The sequence below is a fragment of the Maniola jurtina genome, chromosome 2 (genome assembly GCF_905333055.1).
Source record: "Maniola jurtina chromosome 2, ilManJurt1.1, whole genome shotgun sequence".
NCBI classification, from domain to species: domain Eukaryota; kingdom Metazoa; phylum Arthropoda; class Insecta; order Lepidoptera; family Nymphalidae; genus Maniola; species Maniola jurtina.
In genome coordinates, this window is record NC_060030.1 from 15,241,373 (window position 1) to 15,260,621 (window position 19,249).

At 38.1% G+C, this 19,249-nt stretch overlaps 2 protein-coding genes and 1 non-coding gene across 6 annotated transcripts in view; 1 reads left to right on the forward strand and 2 right to left on the reverse strand.

Moving 5' to 3' along the window:
• Positions 1-630: 630 nt before the first annotated feature.
• Positions 631-6,261, reverse strand: LOC123871169. 3 transcript variants are annotated; one of them, XM_045914817.1, is made up of 3 exons: positions 6,121-6,247; positions 1,564-1,642; positions 631-912 (listed from the first exon to the last, which is right to left on the reverse strand). In XM_045914817.1, the coding sequence occupies exons 1-3, from the start codon at positions 6,185-6,187 to the stop codon at positions 783-785; spliced, it is 276 nt and encodes a 91-aa protein (XP_045770773.1). In that variant the 5' UTR covers positions 6,188-6,247; the 3' UTR covers positions 631-782. The 3 variants fall into 3 exon arrangements, with proteins under 3 accessions (XP_045770773.1, XP_045770778.1, XP_045770764.1); XM_045914822.1 differs by lacking the exon at positions 6,121-6,247 and adding an exon at positions 1,921-2,047; XM_045914808.1 differs by lacking the exons at positions 631-912; positions 1,564-1,642 and adding exons at positions 4,748-5,315; positions 5,762-5,849 and having other exon boundaries at positions 6,121-6,261.
• Positions 6,262-10,397: 4,136 nt separating this feature from the next.
• Positions 10,398-10,469, forward strand: Trnah-gug. Its single transcript has one exon. It is a non-coding gene; the product is annotated as a tRNA-His (tRNA).
• A 2,368-nt stretch (positions 10,470-12,837) lies between these two features.
• LOC123871149 (galanin receptor type 3) overlaps positions 12,838-19,249 on the reverse strand; it is a 73,847-nt gene continuing 67,435 nt past the window's right edge. The window contains exons 1-5 of one of the 2 annotated variants that reach the window (XM_045914783.1): positions 17,832-17,880; positions 16,705-16,829; positions 15,720-15,895; positions 15,158-15,299; positions 12,838-13,879 (exon numbers count right to left, since the gene is read on the reverse strand). In XM_045914783.1, coding sequence (XP_045770739.1) covers positions 13,200-13,879; positions 15,158-15,299; positions 15,720-15,895; positions 16,705-16,810 — 1,104 coding nt within the window. In that variant the 5' untranslated portion in view covers positions 16,811-16,829; positions 17,832-17,880 and the 3' untranslated portion in view covers positions 12,838-13,199. Of the gene's footprint in view, positions 13,880-15,157; positions 15,300-15,719; positions 15,896-16,704; positions 16,830-17,831; positions 17,881-19,249 lie in introns of those variants that run through there. The other variant, XM_045914775.1, reaches the window with a different exon arrangement.

Consider the following 19,249-nt stretch of genomic DNA (forward strand, 5'->3'; position numbering starts at 1 on the left):
GAAAATTTATATAATGTTATTATTTTTATGCTACTATGTGAAAGTATGTATTTCACTACTAGTAGCTGCTCATTTCACGGTTTCAAGAAAAATAAAATGTCAGCGGAAAAAGGAAAGTAAAATTTTATTATTTTTTTACAATAATTTAATAAAATAATGTATTTATAATAATAGATAACTGTTTCCGATACAGAAAATTTCTTTTAAATTTATAAATTAGCGCAATCACATGCTACCATGATCTTGCAGCCTAGAAGATGCTTATTTGAAGGCATATAAGTTCAACAACACTTCAAAATCTTTAAAAATGACTTCTTACTCTCACCGTACTTATAATATAATATATATTTTAACCTCACCTAAGTGCCGATTTCACCAACGTAGAGTAGCGTTTAACCAAGGAATAAATTGGGCGCAACGACAGTTTTTGTAGTGAAAACCTGGCGAAATATCACTAATAGCTAGTACAGGGTGTACACGAGAAAGCTAGCAAAAACTTAACGTTATTATTATACTACCTTAACACAATCCAATGCCAATAACCATTTGCCTTATCTTGTAGTTTTAGTGATTTAGTATTTTTCAAACCCGCATTGTATATCGTGCAAAACTCGGGTCAATGACACACGGCATTGACTTTGAGTGACCTAATTACGTAATGTTCGTTGACCTCTAGCGTTAGTCAATTTAAAAAAAAATCGCAGGATTTTTTGTATCTCATCAGTATTCATCAGTAGTATCACCTGTCTTCGTTTTTGCTAGCGTTCTGGTTTCATCCGGCACTAAGCCCATCCAGAACATGCGTTATAGCATTCATTTTCCGTGGCAAAGTTGTTGGTGTCCGGCTGCATTGGACAGCCGCCGTGCCAGATGATAAAGTTGCACGTCTTCGTGCCCCAGTCGAACACCCACCTACAGCGAGAAATCAGAACATTATATATACTCTTGGAAAAATAACTATAAAATCCTAAATAACTTTCTAGATTATGCGTTAAATGTGAATATTATCGCCATATTTGAAAGAATGATTTTTTAGTTTATATATTGTGATTCATTTTAGCACTTGACTCACCTGATGCGTGACGACTCTCAAGTGACGACGCAGTCCTTAGACTATCTTAATAGAAGCAGGCTAACTAGAGGTACGGCAGTTTCATTAAAGCTTAGATACTTCTGATCGGCTTCTACGCCGCATCATCGTACCGGATCGCTAAATTGCTGTTATGGAATATTCTTAGATATGCCGGTTTACTCACAATATTTTCCTTCCTCCTTATTAAAGCAAGTGATATAATGAATGCTTAAAACACACATAACCACCTACCTCTAATATCTATAGCTATATCCTTTGGACCATTTTGGTTGCCTGGAAGAGATCGCTAGGTAGCGATAAGGCCGCCAAATTGTACCTATATTTTGTTGAGCTTTTTATGTGTTTTTCTGTACTAATTTTGTGGTGTACAATAAAAGTATATTCATTCATTCATTCATTCATAACTCCGAAAAGGTATTATAATAAGTCTGCAGTCCGAGACATTGTAATGAATAGATAAATAGGAATACCTTTCTTTATACCACATGTTGGCAGTAGGAGTTTCGATCACGCAATCCTGTGGCTTGACTTGACATGTTTCAGCCGTGACTTGAAAAAAAAAGTTTTTTTAGAACATGTATTCTAGAATAATACTGCTAATAAGGGCTTAAAGACCTATCTATCACGCTTGGCCAGTGCGGATCGGCAGACTTCACACACCTTTGAGGTTGAGAGTATTATCGATAACTCTCAGGCATGCAGGTTTCGTCACGATGTTTTCTTTCAAATTCCGAAAAGTTACAGATCTCCGAATAGTAGGCCAAAGTCCACTCGCTATTACTAGTTGGGAAGGAATCTATATAAAATATTATCAAATGTATACATACTTCCTCCCTCAACACGATAAACCGATATTATTCCGATTGCACACACAAGCCACCAAACAGAGAACATTCTGTACGATTTTTGATAAACAGGGGTTATCAGTATATGCCGATTTGCCCTCGCTTTATATACCCAATACAACCAAATTGATTACGAGTCAATTTCTATCGATTATCCATCCATACTAATATTATAAATGCGAAAGTATTAATATTATAAATGCGAGAGTGTGTCTGTCTGTCTGTCTATCTATCTGTTTGCTCCCTTTTCACGGCCCAACAGTGTAACCGATTCTGGCGAAATTTGGTACAGGGTTAGCTTATATCCCGGGGATGGCCACAGGCTACTTTTTATCCCGAAAAATCAAAGAGTTCCCGTGGGATTCCTAAAGACTCATTCATCCACTTAACCCGGTACCGAAGTAGCTTGGCGTCCCTGTAATCGAAATAGGCAACTTTTTATCCCGGAAAATCAAACAGTTCCCACGGGATCTATAAAAATCTAAATCCATACGGATGAAGTCGCGGCCATCCTCTAGTAATTTATAATATTACTAGCTGACACCCGCGACTTAGTCCACGTGTTTCCATTTTCAAAGTAAGATAACTATACCAGGTGAGGTATCATATGAAAAGGCTTTTACATTCCAAAACAGATTTTTATTTATTTTTATGCATAATAGTTTTTGATTTATCGTGCAAAATGGAGAAAAAAATGGCCGAGTGCGGAACCCTCGGTGCGCGAGTCTGACTCGCACTTGGCCGGTTATTTCCACTGGTTGTCTCTATCCGCCCAGCAGTGCTCTATATGCCAGTTAGGCGAGGGCGCCGCGCCCTTGCTTAATAGCCCTATTTGGCAGTATTCATTTGTCGTGTCCTTATTAAAAACGTATTGGAAAAGTAATAAAACGTATTAAAAACGTGTTAAGAATTACTCTACAAATAAAATATTGCTATAAATTGTATATTATGTATGGCAATTTGGATTAAGTAAGTACATTTTTCCACTATGTGTACAGCCTACCTATTATAATTTTTTGTCATTATTTATTTAACGTCCCTTTATCATTACATTTATTCGTAGATACAATCTTTATTTTTTTATTTTTGTTGACGGGGAGGAAATCTTCTATACCCGGTCTTTTTGGGGAGAGATGTCTGCCTCCCTTGCGCGACGCCCATTGAGCCCATCCTGAAGGATGTACTCCCCTGGTTTCATGATTTCATGCGCCTTGCATGTAGTGACAGCGTATTACGTATACCACAGTAAGCTAGGTCATTGGGTCGCCAGCTCCAGCGCGTGGGACTACTGGATAGTAATTAGTATAATGTCGGAGCGTAGTGAAGGGCTAAACCCCTACCCTTTACTACACTCCGGCGAGAGCCTTATTCGGGAATATTTGAGCGCAGTGGGTATTAGCATCATTTCAGTGTGACGTAGATTACATTTAAATTTGAGATGTGAATTACTATGCACATAATAATAGTTCCCTGGCCCCGATGGCACAACATCAGCATAATGTACTTATAGGAGTGCTCGAATTAATTGGACCATGGGTTGAATTAAACACGTGTTTTAAAGATTAAACTACGAAAAATTAACACAGTAATAAACCGGGCAAGCGCGAGTCGGACTCACACACGAGGGTTCCATACCAACGTATAAGAATTTGTGATGTTTGTGGTAATAAATTCACGGTTTTCAGATTTTTCCTTTATTTCTGCTATACGACGTTGCTACCAACCAAATTTCCTGATTCTAGGTCAACGGGAAGTACCCTATAAGTTTCAATTCCACCGAATCAACATAATAGACAGGTAGACAGACAGACAGACTTTTTGTAAAGACAGTACAAATTTCATTTTTGCGCTGACTTTCAATATTTTGAAATATTACTTAGTTTTATTTTATGTTGTATTAAAACTGAATATTGGATGAACAGCTTCGCAAGAATAAGAACTCTACAATCTCGTACAATAATGACGTAATAATCGGTTATTATTGTTCATACCACGTTAGCGTTTATAGTTTTTGTCAAAGAGCTGACATGCTGTATTGTGGCTCTGAATGCGACTAGTTTATGTCTCGCCCAAGTAAAACAGCCGCAGGGAATTTTTAATTAACCTTTTATACGGCCTGCCTTTGTACAACCCACGCTATAATAGAATTTCCATTTAGTTAGTGCGAACTACGAGGCAAAATATTTGAGATTGGTATTATAAGGCAGCCGCAAGAGATCTCAAACTAAAATTAGTTTGAGGTTACCAGGAGGTTGCGTAGATTGTTGTAGGCGGAATCCAATGAATGGACGTCGAAAATTCTATTTGGAAGGCTTCCCTATACTTCGAATGACGCAAACTGTCTGGATGTTCAGTAAATAGGTACACGACTTTAGGTTGTATGGGTCTCGCTTGTCTCTCGTTCGCGGTTATTTCGTTCAGTTGAACGCTGTTGACCATAGAAATATGAAAATTTATAAAATGTTATTATTTTTATGCTGCTATGTGAAAGTATGTATTTCACTACTATTAGCTGCTCATTTCACGGTTTCAAGAAAAATAAAATGTCAGCGGAAGAAGGAAAGTAAAATTTTATTATTTTTTTACAATCATTTAATAAAATAATGTGTTTATAATAATAGATAACTGTTTCCGATACAGAAAATTTCTTTTAAATTTATAAATTAGCGCAATCACATGCTACCATGATCTTGCAGCCTAGAAGATGCTTTTTTGGAGGCATGTAAATTCAACAATACATCAAAATCTTTAAAAATGACTTCTTACTCTCACCATACTTATAATATAATATATATTTTAACCTCACCTAAGTGCCGATTTCACCAACGTAGAGTAGCGTTTAACCAAGGAATAAATTGGGCGCAACGACAGTTTTTGTAGTGAAAACCTGCCAAAATATCACTAATAGCTAGTACAGGGTGTACAACGAGAAAACTAGCAAAAACTTAACGTTATTATTATACTATACTACCTTAACACAATCCAATGCCAATAACCATTTGCATTATCTTGTAGTTTTAGTGATTTAGTATTTTTCAAACCCGCATTGTATATCGTGCAAAACTCGGGTCAATGACCCACCTACGACACGGCATTGACTTTGAGTGACCTAATTACCTAATGTTCGTTGACCTCTAGCGTTAGTCAATTTAAAAAAAAATCGCAGGATTTTTTGTATCTCATCAGTATTCATCAGTAGTATCACCTGTCTTCGTTTTTGCTAGCGTTCTGGTTACATCCGGCACTAAGCCCATCCAGAGCAGGCGTCCAAGCATGCCTTTTCCGAGGCAAAGTTGTTGGTGTCCGGCTGCGGCGCTGGGCAGTGGTCGGCCCAGAAGACAACGTTGCACTTCATCGTGCGCCAGTCGAACACCCACCTACAGCGACAAATCAGAATATTATGTATACTCTTGGAAAAATAACTATAAAATCCAAAATAACTTTCTAGATTATGTGCTTTAAATGTGAAGATTATCGCCATATTTGAAAGAATGATTTTTTAATTTATTTATTGTGATATATTTTAGCTCTTGACTCACCTGATAGTAAGTGACGACGAAGTCCTTAGACTATCTTAATAGAAGCAGGCTAACTTGGAAGAGGTATGGCAGTTTCATTAAAGCTTAGATACTTCTGATCGGCTTCTACGCCGCATCATTGTACTGGATCGCTAAATTGCTGTTATGGAATATTCTTAGACATGCCGGTTTACTCACAATGTTTTCCTTACAATGAATGCTTAAACCGCACATAACTCCGAAAAGATATTATAATATTAAGTCAGCAGTCAGAGAGATTATAATGAATAGATAAATAGGAATACCTGTCTTGATGTGGCCACCTGTCTCTAACAACCCATTCGATCAGGCAATGTTTTTCTTGTGGCTTGACTTGACATGTTTCAGACGTGACTTGAAAAAAAAAAGGTTTTTTAGAACACGTATTCTAGAATAATACTGCTAATAAGGGCTTAAAGACCTAGCTACCACGCTTGGCCAGTGCGGATCGGCAGACTTCACACACCTTTGAGGTTGAGAGACAACTCTCAGGCATGCAGGTTTCGTCACGATGTTTTCTTTCAAACTCCGAAAAGATACAGATTTCCGAATAGTTGGCCAAAGTCCACTCGCTATTACTACTTGGGAAGGAATCTGTATAAAATATTATTAAATGTATACATACTTTCTCCCTCAACACGATTAACCGATATTATTCCGACAACACACACAAGCCACCAAACAGAAAACATTGTGTACGATTTTTGATAAACAGGAGTTATCAGTAGATGCCGATTTGCGCTCGCTTTATATACCCAATACAACTAAATTGATTACGAGTCAATTTCTATCGATATAATCGATATAATCGATAGTAATTGACTCGTAATCATAATAAATTGATTACGAGTCAATTTCTATCGATTTAATCGATAGTAATTGATTCGTAATCAATTTATAACATTACTAGCTGATGCCCGCGACTTCGTCCACGTGGATTTAGGTTTTCCGAAATCCCGTGGAAACTCTTTGATTTTCCGTTATAAAAAGTAGCCTATGTAGCCTCCATTCCAAATTTCAGCCAAATCCGACTAGTAGTTTTTTGCGTGATTGAGTAGCAAACATCCAAATATCCAAACATCCATACTCTCGCATTTATAATATTAGTAGGATCTGCATTAGTACTACAAGTCTGTTTATCAAATCAGTGGTTAAGACCTCGACCTCCTAGTGCTCCCACTAGGAGGTCGAGGTTAGGAGGTTTAGTGGGAGCACTAGGAGGTCGAGGTCTTAACCTCCGCAGTTCGTTCAGGATATGCACCTCTAACTTTTTATGTGCGTTAAATCACTTGCTGTAAGGGTGAAGGAAAACATCGTGAGAAAACCTGTAATGCATGAGAATTCTGCCAATCCGCACTTGGCTTGCGGCGTGGTAGAATTTAGCCAAGGTCTTTATATTCTAAGGGGATACCCGTGCTTAGTAGTGAATCGATGATGGGCTGAAACTTGCAACTAATTACATCGCTTAGGTATCGGTTTAAAATCTATCGACGCCCTTGAGGATGGAGTTTCCAAAAATCCTTACTATGAGTGTGTTTACGTTATAAAAGGAGCCTTCCGTTAACTTTCAAACAGCAGTTCCTCAGCAGCTTATGTCAGACAGAACCAGTCTTTACCTATACCTCAATCTATACATATACCTAGCTAGTACCTATAAAACACTGGATGAAGCCATTAAAATAATTAATTAACACAACGAACCTCTACAAAAGACTAAAAATACCAAACAACTGAATGAAAAAATTGTGCATCACAAAATAACAACAGAGTTTTTCCATCAGCAAATCAAAGCATTGAAAACCAATATTCATTTTTCATTGGGGTACTGCAGAAGTATGCTTTTAAGAGGGCTCTCTCCGTCACTCGTTTCATATAATCGTAGTTCCAATTTCATTTGAATATTAAGCAACCAAAGTCCATGAAATTTTGCAGACATATTCTAGAAACTAATATCTATGTCTGTGGTTTTCCAGATTTCTGTTAAAATATTCGGTTTCAAAGTTACGCGGTCTTAAAAATTTACATACAAATCTTTGAGCCCCTGTAATTTTAAAACTACATATTTTTAGAAAAATCTAAAACACCACAGACACAGATATTAGTTTCTAGAATATGTCTGCAAAATTTCATGGACTTTGGTTGCTTAATATTCAAATGAAATTGGAACTACGATTGTATGAAACGAGTGGAAACGAGTGACGGAGAGAGCCCTGTTAACATTTTAATTCCACATAAAGGCTGTTCCACACTCGACCTGCAACAGCAGCAGTGATGCGCGAGTCGCGACGTTTGCTTGCTTATCGTGGTTCCTAGAAGTTATTAACTACCTACTTAGGTGAATTCTTAATTAATAAATTTAATTTTACGTGCGCTTGAACTAAACAAAAAAAGAGTCGGCTAAAGCTTTTTTAACCCCCGACCTAAAAAGCGGGGTGTTATAAGTTTGAAGTGTGTATCTGTCTGTGGCATCGTAGCTTCTAAACTAATGAACCGATTTTAATTTAGTTTTTTTGTATAAAAGGTGGCTTGATCGAAAGTGTTCTTAGCTATAATCTAAGAAAATCGGTTCAGCCGTTTGAAAGTTGTCAGCTCTTTTCTAGTTACTGTAACCTTCACTTGTCCCCGATGTTATAATTTTTTTTTATAAAAAAGAGTCGGCAAAAGCTTTTTTAACCCCCGACCCAAAAAGCGGGGTGTTATAAGTTTGAAGTGTGTATCTGTCTGTGGCATCGTAGCTCCTAAACTAATGAACCTTAAAGGACTGGTATCCAGGGCCGTAAAATAAATTAAAATTAAAAACTAATGAACCAATTTTAATTTAGTTTTTTTGTTTGAAAGGAGGCTTGATCGAAAGTGTTCTTAGCTATAATCCAAGAAAATCGGTTCAGCCGTTTGAAAGTTATCAGCTCTTTTCTAGTTACTGTAACCTTCACTTGTCGAGGGTATTATAAATTTTTAATTTACACTTGTTAACATATCATGGAGTGAATAAAAATAGAGCTTTTTATTTATTGCACTAAAATCTAAATACTTGGTATAGCTATTATCTATTTTGAAATGACGCGCCCCACTACCGCAATTTACACATCTAAGTCAACAAAATTATGTAGTGGGGCGCGTCATTTCAGCTTAGACAAGCTCTACTTAAAAAGACCTCGATAAAAGATGACGGTTTAAAAACAACTGTTTTGCTTGGCGGCCATTTTAAATATGGATGAAAATAACGTCCGTCCAAAAAGTATCTGAGTTACTCTCATGCCGCGCCTAAAGAAGGTTTCCTCGAATTTAAATCACAGAGCGATTCAGTGATTGTAATAATAATGATTGATGCAGGTTTTCCGGAACCGACCACCATATTTTTTTATTGACGGCACGTGTATATATGTACGCTCGCGTTTAGTATGTCGTCCCCCTGCGGTTACCATCATGCAGCATGTCGAGGAAATAACATTAACATTTCCAATGCCTTCTAACCATGGCGACAAGTCGACAACTGTTCGGAGTTTTGCTCTGCTGCCAAATGTAAGGCTGTTTTCCTACTGTGATTTTTTTATTTATTAAATAGATGATACCCGCGACTTCATCCGCGTGGATTTAAGTTCTTAAATACCTCCAAAAAAGTAGCCTCTGTGCTAAATCAGGATATAAGCTATGTACATTCCAAATTTCAGCTGAATTCGTCCAGTAGTTTTTGCGTGAAAGAGTAACAAACATATTATACATGCACATTGCACACACAGACACACATACAAACATTAGAATTTATAATATTAAGTGTGATGTGATAATATTCGTATATTATTATAACTCTCGTATATTAATAATAACAAATTATTGCTCTGTCTGTTATAGGGTAGTTCTAAGCCTCTCATCAATTATACTGATGAGATCGAGGCTTATTATATGGATTACTATCATAACAGCTCATTAGTACAGACTCCTGCAAACAAGTACAAGCTTTAATATTGAGTACGTATAACATCCATCGAGGAGCTGGCGAAAAAAACGGTGTTACCCCGTGTAAATCCTATTACTTGCCTCTGCAGTCTGTCCGTCGTCCGTCCGTCTGACCGTCCGTCCATCCGTCCGTTTGACACTGTATCTCGTGAACCTTAATAGGTAGAGAGCTGAAATTTTCATAGAATATGTATTAACTATTGCCGTTATTTAACACATAATAAAAATTGGAAAACGGAAGCCATGTAAATTTAGAAAAATTAATAAGTAGATACACAATCTTGTAAGATGATAGGTACGTTACATACGACTCGTACATGACCGATCTTTTTTCTTTAATCCGGAGGTTGGCCCACTAAATAAAAATCTGAACTCATTTCACTCATTTAATTTGCTTATAATATTTTTTTTAAAAAGTTAAAGTAATTTATCTGATAAAATATTGTGTTACTTATATTATTATGTATTAGCTGTGCCCGCGACTTCGTTCGCGTGGAATAGTGACTTTTCGGGCAGCATGTACGTTAAAAATGTTCGCCGTGATTCTTTAAATTGACATAACTTTTTTATTTATGAACCGTTTGACATGAAATAAACACTAAATGTTAAGTGAAGCTTGGTACAATATATTAGTGAAAACCGTATCTAAATCGAATAAGCCGTTTCTGATATTAGCGTGCACAAACACACAGACAAACAGACAAACAGACAAAAAAAAAATTACAATTTCGGGTTCGGTATCGATATAACAACCCCTGCTACTTTTTTTAATATATTACCATTGTACAGACACCACTTTTCTACAATTTTATTATATGTATAGATAGAGCCTTACTGTATCCACTGGAGCATTAAATTGATATGATTGCAGTTGGTGGCGACTGGCGAGGCCTCATTATACCAAGGTATTGGATATTTTCGCCTTACCTTTCACCAGCTCCGACAGCCGTGATCGTCTAGTGGTTAGGACCCTACGTTGTGGCCGTAGTAACCCAGGTTCGAATCCTGGTCACGGCAGCTAACACCTGTCGCGGCGGAGCTTATATTTTTTTAATTAAAGAAATCCCACATAATTTATGATTACGAGTATTATTTATGAGTTGTTTCTATTTATTAACAAAATAAAGTTGAAAACTAAAACCCGACTGCGATCGTCTTAATAAACGCTGAAATATTATCGTAAAATTATTTTTCTGTCGCTTGGTATATTTTAATGTTGTAGTACATTTATATTTATGAACTCAGAATTTTCTCCTCTTTCATTTGACACCCAACTCGATAGTTGCGTCTTTGTTAACCTCGGACCCTTTTGGAAATATCCCGATAGTTTTCGCCTGAATCCCGATGCACAATATAATAAAAAAAATATATGCAAGGAAAAGTTGCAGGAAAATTTTTCCCTAAACACCAAAGACACCTGTCAAGTTCGAATTAACTTCCGAAATTGATCCCTATGGAGTTGTTTAGACTTTAGAAGTTTCTGTCACTAACTCGATGTCCAATTTCATTATTCTTTAATGGCCCTTTGTAATTTTGTGCGAGAGAAAACCTTGAGGGAACTTATTTAATTAAATTCTGCTGTAGTTTAAAATTAATATTCTTTTTGTAGAGTGTTCTTTTTAACCGACTTCAAAAAAAGGAGGAGGTTCTCAATTCGTCGGAGTCTTTTTTTTTGCCTGAATAAATTGTTACTGACTAGTTTTTGCCTGCGACTTCGTTCGACTGCCCGGATTTAGGTTTTTTAATCCCGTGGGAACTCCTTGATTTTTCGGGTTAAAAAACGTATACGTGCGATACGTGGGCACAGCTTCTGGACGGATCGGGCTGGTCTTCAAAATACCTTCTACTGTCTTGTAGCCAGCTGATGTTTTCCCACCTTGACGTTCATCTTTTTGCACATTCTCTCGTGGACGGCTGCTCTTAGTAAAATAAGGGTATTAGATAAGATTTATATATTAATAAAATAAAGGTAACATAAGTGAGATTTATAATATGAACGTTAACGGCAGGGAACGCATAAACCATTCTGTCGTCGGGAATAATTACACATCTATACTATACGTTTATGTTGCCATTCGCGACGACAATAAAACAAATAACAGTTTCATACACTTTATTGCCTCACGGATTCACAGTGAAGATGTTCGCATATTATCTAATAGCACGCTCCAAACACAGTGCCCAATATTGCATAGTGCATTGCATAGTGCAAATACTGCATTTGACTTGGTACTTAGTAGGTATACCGTTTCACAAACCACAAACCGTCTCAACTGTCCTCTGCGAGAGGTACCACGACAGGAAGTATTGCAAATTTTACTTTAGAAAGAGATCTAGAGACGAGTCTTTCTATAGTTATAATGAATTTCTACTTGGGAAGATCCAAAACGCAATTGATCATTAAAACTTATTTTATTTGAAATTTTTATATTTTAAACTTTTAAGAAAAAATATTGTTACGTGACTATTAAAAAAATCAATTTGAATTGTGATTGACGTATTACTATGAATTATGACTATGATTAGTTTCGTAAGCTGTTGTCGTTGAGACAAAAATATATGAGTGACAGAGACGACGCTCTTCGAAGCAGAATTTTTTTCTAAAGTTCGATGTGCAATATTTCGGCAAGAGATATTGCACACCGAACTTTAGCGTTGTCTTTGTCATTGAGACCGAGACATAATTGGTATGAGGAATAGGTATGAGGCTAGCACAAAGTTCGCTTTGCAATATTTCTTGCCAAGTACCTACTGATTTGAAGTAAAAATCAGAGAATCAATATTCACCTTTCAGTAACCCGTATACACCAAGAATCATCTCAGCCAGACTAAGGTTTGGTTCACGCTTGATTTTAAATAGTTGTCCAGTCCGCGTTAGTGCGAAAAGATGTGCGATCACCTTTAAACCTCTAAGGTTTATAACTCTTACGTAAACTATACGAGGCACTGAAAGGCAGGAATCACAGATAGAGAAAACAGATGATGATTATTCTTTTCACGGCTGATGGGTACTGCGAGATTTCTAGATGAGTATATTTCAAGTATTCAAGTATTTATTTGCTCAATATTTCGGTAGGGTAAGCGTCCACATTAGAGACGAACTTTTTCATCTATAAATTTTTCTTGTTTTACGCATTTTACAGCGAAAAACATATTTTGGATAAATAATTTTGAGCGCGTAATCTCATTGAACTTATAGCAGATTCAAGCCTTTTATCTCTTGAAATTAAAATCATAACAACGCCGGAAATGCATATCCCGACATGATTTTTTGGTACCTCTTTAATGGAGAATAAGAGGTGTCAATTTTGAGGGCAATAATTGCAAGTAGCTTTCAAAGGTGGTTTATTATGATTACACTATGGATGACAATAAAACAAATGTAACAGTTTCATACACTTTATTGCTTGACGGATATTCACAATAAAATCCCGAACAACGTTCATAACGCCGCTCGGGACGCTCTTGCGTAGACTATACGAGGCACTGAGAGACAGGAATCACAGATCGAGAGAGCTTAGAAGATATCATCCGTTTTACGACTGACGGGTACTGTGTCGATTCTGTACAGTACAAGTCTTAATTACTTTACAATGCGAGAAAAGAGTGTAACGTCACAAAGACAACCAAACACTAAATATACTGTACATTGCCTTAAATTGAATAAAATATGATCAAAACATATGTTTGCAAATACAGACATGAGCCACAGTACCCTTAAGTCGTGAAACGGAATATAGATGGACATCAATATAGAAAGCTAGAGGGAGGGGGACGGGGCGAGGGGGCTGGACGAGCGAGACGGGGATGGAAGGCTCCCAACGCCGCCTCGTTCGTGGACGAAGGCCTTTCTTCCCGGACCCTGAGCTGAGGTATGCGCCACGCAGCGCAAGCGGCGGTCAACGCGTGCCTATTCAGTAACCAATAGGCCGCAGCGTTCAGCGCTGAATGCGCGTGGCCGAGCAACAACGCGTACTGGCACATAACCAGCGGAGCGTTCACTCCAAACGCGCTGCATATAATTATAGCGGCATGCGGACACCAGCACGCTGCAAACACTAACGCAATCCCAACTAATACGTTCCCCAAACGTCGTCGTGAACGCAACGTTGACGTTTGAGGCTGTGGACCCAATAGACTCGGTTGGAGCCTTTTCGATCGTATGTCTCCTCCGTCTACTGCGTCTCTTCTTTCCCTAGCTCCGACTCCTGCTACTATGATAACGTGAGTCGGTCTCCGTATTAATGGAACTGGTAAAGGGAGCTCGCCGTGTGCGGCTCTGGCTGTCAGAGATAGAGCTGTGAGCTTGACTCGAACGGCCCAATGACAGCGAGTGACGGCTATGACAGGGATGCAGTAGGTGACGACTGCGTGGGCTGCTGCGAGTGGTGGACAGAATTGGCACGTTGCTATTACTGTCATTGCACCTGTGGAGAATGAGAAATTATGTTTTAATATCGAATTTCTTAATGTCTTCTATGAAAAAGTGTTCTGGTAATCAATAAGCAGGATGGTAAGGTGGCAAGAACATTCGGTAGAATATAGAAATAATACTAAAAGTTTAGGACAGGGTCATCATTTAGCAGTAGAGGTACTATAAGCCTTCGCTGTTCATCCATTCGTCTGTGTGTCCGTCCTCTTGGATTACTTTCAAATATTACGAGAAATAAAAGAGTTTTAAATTAAGTATTATTATGGTATTGATGGATAAAATGTTAAAAACAAAAAGGTCCTATATAAAAGTGATCCCTGTGGAATGCTCCATTAAGATGGGGCTATTAAGATGATTGTAAAAGCCATTTGGATGATTACAATCCCAAACTTCATAATGGGGCTAAAAGTTAACATGATTGAGTGATGTGCGTTTAAACTCCTAAACGAATTTCCACTGTCATTTTACATTTGGTAAGTAGGTAAATGCTAACAGTAAATTAATTTCTTCAGGATCAGTTTTCCAGACAGTCCCAAATTAACATAATTTTTTACCCCCGACCCAAAAAGAGGGGTGTTATAAGTTTGACGTGTATATCTGTGTATCGGTGTATCTGTGTATCTGTCTGTGGCATCATACCTCCTAAACGAATGAACCGATTTTAATTTAGTTTTTTTTTTGTTTGAATCCGGCTTGATCGAGATAATCGAAGAAAATCGGTTCAGCCGTTAGAAAGTTATCAGCTCTTTTCTAGTTTTCTTTATAGAGATTTTTGTGTCAGGGGTTTTTTTTAACTTTGAGTTATTAAAGTATTTTATAGGGCAGTGATAGCTTATAGTGGTTGTTAATACGTCGCGTCGGCCTTCTTTTCGGGGGTCAGGGTTCAGGCACGCACTTCTAACCTTTCAGAGTTATGTGCTTTTTGCTACGAGCTCCCGACCTCCCGAATCCTAACCACTATGCTATAACGCTAACTACGATTGTATGGAGTAAGTGGCGGAGAGAGCCCTGTTAACCCTGAATCGACAATTTATCAAATATTAGGCTATGTTGATATGATTTTGACGTAAAGTCATAGAAAAACAGGGCTAGTTTAGGACTACCTGCATCAAATGTACTAACATTGGACGCCTACTAGAAACGTCGAAGCCTCAACGTTTTGTTACGAGTTTTATAACTGTTGTGAACTGTGCCGCTACTGTTCGCAATCCTCTTCGTTTAGAAAATGCTGACATAGCAACGAAAGGCTTTTAAAATATTTAATGGCTCTCACCTAGCAGCAAAGCCGTCAGCCATACTAGGAAGACGGCTAGAAAGGGGCGTGCACACAGCGAGCCGCGGCCGCGCCGCACCGCACCGCACCGGTCCGCAGCCATCGCTACGAGTGACAGCGTGCTTGCGGCCACGGGGAATGACTGCAAATAAACCAAAAAAAATATAGAAACATGGAAAAATAAACACTACAATTTTAAAATATATTAAGTTTAAAACAGGTTGTGTTAGAACGCTAGCAACAACTTAGCGCTAATATCAATGTCCAATACCAATAACTATTTGCCTTATACTTGTGATTTTAATGATTTAGTTTTTTGCAAAACCGCCATGTATAGCGTGCAAAATTCGGGGTTAATGCCCCGCCTATGACCCAGCATTGACCCCACGGCACTTATCTACACAACGTTCGTAGACCTCTAGCGTCAGTCAGATGTTTATTTTGCGTGACATGGCCCGGCAAGTGGTGTATTCTGGCTGCACGGGTAGTAGCGCACGTTGGCCGCACGCATGAGCAGGTCAACCGCACATGCACTCAGGACTTGTGTGGAACATTGGCTCACTTCGATATAATGCGTGACATGGCACGGCAAGTGGTGTATCCTAGCGGCGCGGGTCGCGGCGAGGGGCGCGCTGGCCGCACACACCAGCAGGTCAGCCGCACACGCGCTCAGAAGTTGCGGTGTGCGTAGACGAGACGCACCGCTTGACGCTAAGGCGGCCATTAAACTTACATTACCTGTAAAGAATGAATTAGTTTGACTTCAGCCGATAAGAACAGTAAGGAACCTCTTAGAGAATGTAAGGAGTAGGTAAGTGTAGTACTGTAAATAATTTTCATGCAGTATTAAGGTCTCGACTCTCGATGCTCGATCTATCTATCTTGGAATCTATCTTGCTTCTGTCAATGTGATTAGTTCTACAAAAGGAAAGAGTACAGTACTGATACTTTGATAAGTTACCATCACCGATTTACCTGCGCAGAAATCTTATTTTTGAATGGCGCGAAAACATGGCGCGTTGTTGCTTACGCGCCATGTTTTGTACTCGCCAATTATGTGCGAGATAGCATGAGTCTCTGTTTTTAACCCCCGACCCAAAAAAGGGGTGTTATAAGTTTGACGTGTGTATCTCTGTGTATCTGTGTGTCTGTGTATCTGTGTATCTGTGTATCTGTCTGTGGCATCGTAGCGCCTAAACGAATGAACCGATTTTAATTTACTTTTTTTTGTTTGAAAGGTGGCTTGATCGAGAGTGTTCTTAGCTATAATCCAAGAAAATCGGTTCAGCCGTTTGAAAGTTATCAGCTCTTTTCTAGTTACTGTAACCTTCACTTGTCGGGGGTGTTATAAATTATTAATTTACACTTGTTCTTTTAAAATGTTAACGTCAAGCAACTAGGTTTTGCACTTTTCACGCTTGTCTCCACAAATAAATTTTGTAGATGCGAATTATAAAAGTGGTAGTACCTACTGTACAAAGCTAAAAGAGTAGGTGCTTAGTAAGTGGAAGATGTTGGATGGGTTACTAAAATTTGGGTGGTCTCACCAATAATACCGATGATAGAAACGAGGATATAGAGAGTGAGGAGTGCCACGATATGCGCCTGTCCCGTGGAGTCGCCCTCGCCCTCCTCGGTGGCGTTACCGAACATCACGCTGCATCACTGGCTCCTGGGAACAAAACTTGTCGCCTTATTTACCGATACATACTATGCGATCCTAAAAATATTATTAGCTAATAGGTATAGGTCAATTTCATTTGCCTGCACTATCATCAAACTATCACTTCTTGATTTCACATTTCTACAGGTCTTTTGATAATAAATTCTCAGGTGCGTAATTATTCAAAGAGGGTAGGTACCTACCTACTTATAAACTATTATTATGTCTTGTATGGCTGAATTCCGTCAGAGTGAACTAATTCAGTGGGGTACACGGGGTTTGAAGACAATATAGGCAATTGTAAGGTTAGTTATGTGCCCCGTTTTTTGCCACTTCAGCTTCGCAATCCCAAGGGCTATATCGGTTGCCCTGGTTCTTCTACGGATTTTCTCATTGCTAATCAGAAATGAGAAAATGTCTTGTGAAAATGAGTTTCTGTATGTGATTAAATCTAATCACATACAGAAACTACGAGCAAAGATCCCTCCGGTCATGAAGAAAAATATAAGGTGTAACCAGAACGCTAGCAAAAAGACAGGTGATAGTAGTGATAATTACTGATCAGGTACCAGAATGAAAAACGCGAAAAAAGTAAAAAATATATTGCAAATAAGTCATCTGACTAACGCTAGAGGTCAACGAACGTTACGTAAATAGGCCACTCGGGGTCAATGCCGCATCCTAGTGGGTAATTGACCCGAGCTTTGCACGCTATACATTGCGGGTTTGAAAAAACTAAATCACTGAAACTAAATAAGGCAAATGGTTATTGGCATTGGATTGTGATTAGACCCTAAGTTTTTCCTAACGTTCTGGTTGCACCTTGTGGAAAACAAGGCTCATAAAATTTTATACTTTGTAGCGCTGTAAGAAATAAAAATGATTTAAGTAACACAGTGAAACGTTGGATAAAGTTATGAAAAGTTTATTTTAATACAGCTGTCCCTTTTAATAAAATGAAGACATGTAGAGAAAACTGAGTAGGTATAAAGATTTAAAAAGTTTCGAAACCGTTATAACAGAAGCTGTCTAGACGGTGTTATTGAGTTGCGCAACTTGCCAGCACTTAAGTTTTTATTTCCTACTCATTTTTAAACGTCGGACGTGTTGGAAATCTTTTATAACTCTCTGCACCACAGTGGTATGTAATGGTAGCTTCAGAATTACTGTAGGTAGTCTCACCAATAATTCTCAATTAAATTTTGATGCTGATATACATACAACTCTCTGAAGCTGAAGAACACAAAATAGAAAATATTCAATCATTCTCAGGGTTCCGCGACAGACTGTCTGTCAGCTATATCTCGTGAACCGTAATAGGTAGAGAGTTGAAATTTTCACAGAATGTGTATTTCTATTGCCACTACAACAACTGACAATAAAAAATCTCTTAAATATATTTTGACATGCTAATGATGGGCTGCCGATACACTTGTAAGTTTTACTCACGTAAGTAGGTACTTTACGTGATTAACATACGACAAATTACTCTTACTCTTACATTGGTGTTCTCAATTAATTATTACGTAAGTTATTTACGTAAGTAAAACTTACAGGGTATAAGCACCAGGAAACCCGATTTGTTGCTGAAAGGCAATACGTTAAATATTAATAGAAGTAACCCTAGCTCGCTGGCCTGTGTCTTCCATACAAAAGTGATTTGGTTCTCATTGGAATATTTCAATCAAACTCAATGAAATTTTGTAGACACATTGTAGAAACAAATATCTCTGTCTATAGCTATTCGTAAAAATGTGTGGTTTCAAAGTTACACGGGTTCGAAAATTTGTAAAAGCACTGGTGAGCGCACTAAGGTCCCTTCTTTTAAAAGCCATTATATACAACAAAATGAGTCTAGACGCTGTTATAGGTTGCTCTGGCTCGCCAGCACTTTATTCCTCTATTTCCTACTAATTTTTAAGTGTCCGCCATTTTGAAAACCGCTTAGACACTGTGCAGCTACGAAAAACGCATTCAGAAAATTGCTTTTATTTAATATAAATGGGACCCATTTTAATGTAGTTAGGGTTAGTTAGAATTTTGTTAATACATAAGTATTGTATATGACTACTCTATTTACGCATAAGTTTTTTAACCTCGATAGCTCAACGGTTAAGGAGCGGACTGAATTCCGAAAGGTCGGCGGTTCAAACCCCACCCGTTGCACTATTGTCGTACCCACTCCTGGCACAAGCTTAACGCTTAATTGGAGGGGAAAGGAGTATTAGTCATGATTAGCATGGCTAATATTCTTTAAAAAAAACCTAATCTACGGTGAATTCTATTGCAGTTCACGTGCTTATGCTAATCCATGCTAATCACACTTAATATTATAAAGACAAAAGTTTGTATATGTGTATGTTTGTTGCTCTTTCACGCAAAAACTACGGGACGGATTTGGCTGTTTGGAATACAAATGGATTTACACT

Bases quoted from the DNA above. Each gene is read 5' to 3' on its own strand.
- LOC123871169 (XM_045914808.1), bottom strand. From the start codon at position 6,187: ATGTTTTCTGTTTGGTGGCTTGTGTGTGTTGTCGGAATAATATCGGTT. The intron at 5,850-6,120 runs GTATGTATACAT...TTTTTTTTCAAG, and splicing joins TAATCGTGTTGAGGGAGAAA to TCACGTCTGAAACATGTCAA. The intron at 5,316-5,761 runs GTATTCCTATTT...TTGTCGCTGTAG, and splicing joins AGGTGGCCACATCAAGACAG to GTGGGTGTTCGACTGGCGCA.